This window comes from Melampsora larici-populina, assembly GCF_000204055.1.
Source record: "Melampsora larici-populina 98AG31 unplaced genomic scaffold MELLAscaffold_372, whole genome shotgun sequence".
In the NCBI taxonomy this organism is placed as follows: Eukaryota; Fungi; Basidiomycota; class Pucciniomycetes; order Pucciniales; family Melampsoraceae; genus Melampsora; species Melampsora laricis-populina.
In genome coordinates, this window is record NW_006769102.1 from 2104 (window position 1) to 7481 (window position 5378).

The 5378-nt window shown below is 44.2% G+C and overlaps 1 protein-coding gene across 1 annotated transcript; it reads right to left on the reverse strand.

The window, feature by feature from the left end:
- Positions 1-2985: 2985 nt before the first annotated feature.
- On the reverse strand, positions 2986-4814 carry MELLADRAFT_70300 (uncharacterized protein; the record flags this gene model as incomplete). Its single annotated transcript, XM_007419685.1, has 2 exons — positions 2986-4298; positions 4373-4814. The coding sequence occupies 2 exons, from the start codon at positions 4812-4814 to the stop codon at positions 2986-2988; spliced, it is 1755 nt and encodes a 584-aa protein (XP_007419747.1).
- Between the last annotated feature and the right edge of the window lie 564 nt (positions 4815-5378).

Sequence of the window (5378 nt, forward strand, 5' to 3'; positions counted from 1 at the left end):
TTATCTCATCTACCTGCGTGACTATACCAACGAGGCCAAACGTCGCGCGGCAACATTGATTACGTTGATAAACAATAGTCAGGCTAGATAACTAGGAAATCTGGAAATGGCATGAGTACGTTCTTTCGACAGTCTCCTTTGCACAGTGCGGGGGTTTGCGCAAGGCTCAGGCTTTGCAAAGACACTGAGTTTTGGGCTAAGCGCTAACCCCCCCTTTTTGTGCTTAGGTCCCCGTTGTCTGCGACGCACTCTGATGTCGGTACCTCTATCTTTGTCTCCTCCTTTAGAGAAACTCTGGATCCTGCTCTCGGTTATCCGGATCCTAAGGCGGCGCTTGGACAAGTCGAAACAGGACTCTTTTAGAGACTTTTCAAGTCCCAGCTACCCTCCTTCTCAAGTTTCATCCTAGAGAAGACGGTTTAGAGGCACCTCCCCCCACACACGTGACACATTGTTCACGTGTACATCATTGTTAAAAAGTTGCTCATTACTTTGTAACAAACATAAGTGTTACACAAAATAGATAATGAGATGCAATACAGACTCATACAAATTTTGTCCTTCTCAAAGATTCCACATGGAAGCTGTCACATCCAAAGCCAACGCCTCTCATGGCCCAACAAGGTAATGGATGAAACGGCACCCGGACAAGGCACGAGGTAGGTTGCCGGGGTCCATGGACTAGCGGGACTTCTACCATGCATCGAAGATCCAGGTCTTGTCATGGCAGACAGGCCAGGGTCTATGAGACTCAACCACCCGACCTGCTCCTGCCAAGAGACTGCTATCTTCCGCTTTGGAATGATCTGACAGGATCAGACAAGTTCAAGATCTCAAGGTGATGGTCATATACTCCATCTCACTTGAACTGCTCTCCAAGCTTCTCTCACTCGTCCCTTTCCGTATCATTCCATTTCCACTTTCATCCTTCCCGTGTTGGCCCTTTCTCCCTCAGCCTGGCTTTCAGAACAAGTCTCCAAGACTTCTTGTTTTTGTGTCCATCCCTCCCTCCCCACAAATTCTGACTGACCCCTCCAAGAAAGTAGGCCAGAGAACAGGGCTAAGGGCTAACCCCCCCCTTTTTGTGCTTAGGTCCCTGTTGTCTGTGACGCACTCTGATGTTGGTACCTCTATCTTTGTCTCCTCCTTTAGAGAAACCAAGAAGTCTTGGAGACTTGTTCTGAAAGCCATGCTGAGGGAGAAAGGGCCAACACGGGAAGGATGAAAGTGGAAATGGAATGATACGGAAAGGGACGAGTGAGAGAAGCTTGGAGAGCAGTTCATGTGAGATGGAGTATATGACCATCACCTTGAGATCTTGAACTCGTCTGATCCTGTCAGATCATACCAAAGCGGAAGATAGCAGTCTCTTGGCAGGAGCAGGTCGGGTGGTTGAGTCTCATAGACTCTGGCCTGTCTGCCATGACAAGACCTGGATCCTTGACGTGTGGTAGAAGTCCTGCTAGTCGATGGACTCCAGCAACCTACCTTGTGCCTCGTCCGGGTGCCGTTTCAAATCCGGCGTATCCGGTGTACCAGCTCGACTGTTGGACGAGGGGTTTTTGGAAAAACCCGATTGGATTTTATCCGATTGGTGCGGATAAGACAAAATATCTGTCGGTTTGGTTGTCGGAATGGCCTGAAGCCGCCGGATACCGGCCGGAGCACATCTTGATTCACAATTTCACATCAATACCCAATAGTATCATAATAACTGGGTAAACTCTCAATTCTATCACAATTCATCATCAAAGCTCTATTAAGTCTTGGGTGAAAGTGAGGATCGATTGAACTTGTCACGACAATTGAATATGTGAGGAACTTGGTGTTTTCTCAAGTGATCTATCCTCTTCCCTCGACCTTAACTAAAGCAACAAAGGCATCAGATTGTTGTCAGCTGGTTTACCTCCATCAAGATTCCGCTTTTAAGGCTTGAAGCATGAGTTTGTTCTGTTCTTCGCAGGAATATCAGAATGATCACAATCATTGAGGTACTCAATGTCGCAATTCAACAAGTTGGACTCAGATGAGAATCTGCCAAGTTTTGTATGTATCTCTTTCTCTTGGCCAAGAAGAAAAACTAAAAACTACACCGTGGCCAAAAAAAACTGTCTGGTGATAGTATCTGACTTTTCAGATGCCAAGTTTCCATGCTGGTTTCCGTGTGGTTTCCCATTTTCTAAAGTTATCTACTCTGCTAGACTAGAAATTGGTGTCACTATTACCTCATGACCTCTTCTTTCAATTGTTAAGACTCTACATCGAATCTGATCAGGCAATGAAGGGAACATCAAGTCATGTACTTTATGTATGTGGCTTCTTTCCGTACTTGCACCAAAATCAAACCTAATCGGTTTTTATAGATCTTGGCTTCTTCCAGCTCAAGTCAAATTGAAGCACTTTGAGGAGATTGTGGGTACTGCTGGTGCACCTAAGGTTGATCTGAGTTGATGCAGATTCAGAAGGCAACTTCAAACTTAATGTTTCAGAGTATTTTCTGGTTGTGGAACATGGTGCTTTCAAATTTGGCAAAGCTTGTTATAATTTGATTGGGAAAACCACGACCCAGGACACTGGAACTTCTTGACTGATTTGTCAAGGTTGACATGTTGGAAATTGTGATTGAATCAAACTTAAGAAAAGGTTCACTCTGTGAATGTTGAATTTTCAGATTTCAGTGCCATGAAAATTGATCGAGGAAATTGGAGAGCTTACAGCAGATACAAAATGAATGGTGATCAGATACTGAATGAAATAAAACAGGAAGGATTGAATGAAAAGGCTAGGAAATTATGATTTATCACCAAAAATGAAACAAGTCTTTTGCTTTGTGAGGTGTACAATCATATAGAAAACAATGAGGTCAGAAAGAATAAGTATCTGATTCTGAAAATTCACTGGTCATCAAAGTGATCATCTTTTTTCACCCAAGACATTCTGAATAAAGAGCAATTCAAGAAATTCCGAGGAGATTCAAACAAACTATCAACGAGATATCCTCTGTAATAATGTACTTTCAACAAATTGCTGTTGAGCATCAGGAGAGTAGCGATCAAATGGACCACCTTCTCGAAAAGATACACCATGGAAGACCGGATTTTCGGGATCTGCGTAGCCGCTTTGAGGGTCAACATGATTGAGTTGGGGAGTTGGACGAGACGGTGGTCTTCTCCCTTGCCGGGTCGCCGAAGGTTGATTAGGTAGTTGGACTTGCATCCTCAGTTGAGCCAACGCACTATCTGGATTTCTACCTAGATTCATGGTTCGAGAATTGAAGTTGTCGATGAACGTAAGATAATGCCGAGCAGTAGTATCGGACCCATCAACCAACCCCTGTACTATCTCCTTGACTTCATCCAACCGTTCCCCAAAACTTTGAATCAGTAAACTCTCAAGTTCAAGCTTGCGCCTTATCAGAATCTCTGCATCATCAATTCCTTGTCCTTGGTAGTATGAAGCTTTCGAAGCAAGAGTCGCTTTTTGAATCAAAGGTCTGCGTGCTGCGCCTATCGCTTTCAGGTTTTTATATTCCGATATTGTGAATTGGTTGGGGTGAAAAGCTTTATCTCCCCATGCTTGAGGTGAAGTAGTGTGTCCAAATTCAGCAGTGAGTTGTTCTATCCGGGTCCATTCTTGGAGTATAGGCTTATCTATCTTTATAAGATACCTCAGATGATTCCTCTCAGCGTTAAATTGATCTGTGGGTTGTTCAGAAGGAGATATTGCGTTCAGTTGGTCGATGCTTTTTGCAAACATTTGTGCGAAAAACTCACAGCTCATATCTTCCCAAAAGTTGCGTGTTGATTGAGACTGTTCTGGCGGTATTTTCAGTTTCCCCAAATTTGAAAATGATGGTTTGAGTGGAAGTTGAGCTGAAGATAAGCTCTCTGGGACGGCGGTAGAATCTGATGAAGGGTGTAATGCATTTAGTTTGTCCAATTGACCTTTGAGAGTTCCAAGATAAGGTGCAAGTTCCGGGTCTTGAAGTTCAGCTTTGAAAAATTTATTGATGATCGCTACTTTAGATCCCATATCGGAGCCAGCTTCTCCTCTTCCCCCACCATCTCGCAGAAGATTCTTCAAGACTTTATCGAGTGACTTCACGAGATCTTGGTGTAGATTCGGGATCTCGATCTTCAAGATGTATTGTCTTACATATGGATGCAAACCAAGAGTAGCTGTTGATTGCCTTCGAGCAGTTCTTAGATCAGCGAGGTTGGCGGCGAAATTTCCATCATCTCCCCAGCCAGATTTCGATCTGATAGCACTAGCAAGAATCTCTTCATAGCTCGCATGAACTGAGATTGTGAGGGGAGGAAGGAGTTCAGTCAATCTACGATTTCATTTTTTTGAAGGAAAGGAGCGTGTTTACCAAGATTCCAATTGTCCCTGGTTGCAGGGTAAAACCCAAAGAGCAGTTTGGATCGAACTCGACGAAACTTTGATGCAATCGAAAACGTCCAAGATCTTGGTTTTGCGAAAGTTTCGCCAGCTCTAGTGCCTTCAGCGGTCTCGCCTCCTCTGATACCAGCTTGCGAAGTTCGTGCGCTGGTCGTGGAACTTCTGAGGAAGCCAGGGAAACAACCAGCCATGCTTCTTCGACATGGTTGAGGTTGAGAGTGAGGTACTCTTTCACCTGCTAGTTCTATTGTAGATTTGACAGCTCCGGCGTCGTGCGCATCAGTAATTCCTGTAGCAGACTCATGAGCAACATCAATAATTCCAACTGGTGAAAGTGAAATGGTGGCATGAAATTTAGAGAAAAGTAATAGGGTGTAAATGCTGAAGAGCTGCAGGATTTCGGTCTTGATCATCGTGGTGGAGTAATCGAAGGCTCGAAATTTTCTGAAAAGTGGGGGATCGAAAGGGAAGAAAGATAGTCTAGCGAGCTTCTCAAAAAAGAAGTGGATTGACGATATTCTTACACTCGAAGTTCATCTTTGGAAGTTGAGACGCTTCAACTTTACAACAAAAAAGGAAGCTAGATTCCCAGCGTGGCAAGGGTTGACGTGAGGATTTGTGGGTGTTTTACTCTGAGCTTCATTGGTCGATGTATGTTTTGGAAGTCACATGAAGTTCTCAATGCGTCTTGAAGGCAACAAAAGACCCTTTGTTCTCACTGAAATCTTTGTGACAATGACCTAACAAGAAGGGCTCTCATGAAGGGTGCCAGTTTTTGATACACTTCAATCGAGGTCAAAGGTACCTTGGATCTTCTGAACACTGCGAGGAGGGTATCAAATCTCCGTTGACATTGTATAGACCAGCTTTAGATTTTGTTTTGGATCTTTGCCTCTTGCAGGAGGGACGAAGTGCTAGACTAGTCCATGTGGAGTAACGTCGTGTGAGGAGCAAGACCAAAAGGGAAGAATCCCAGG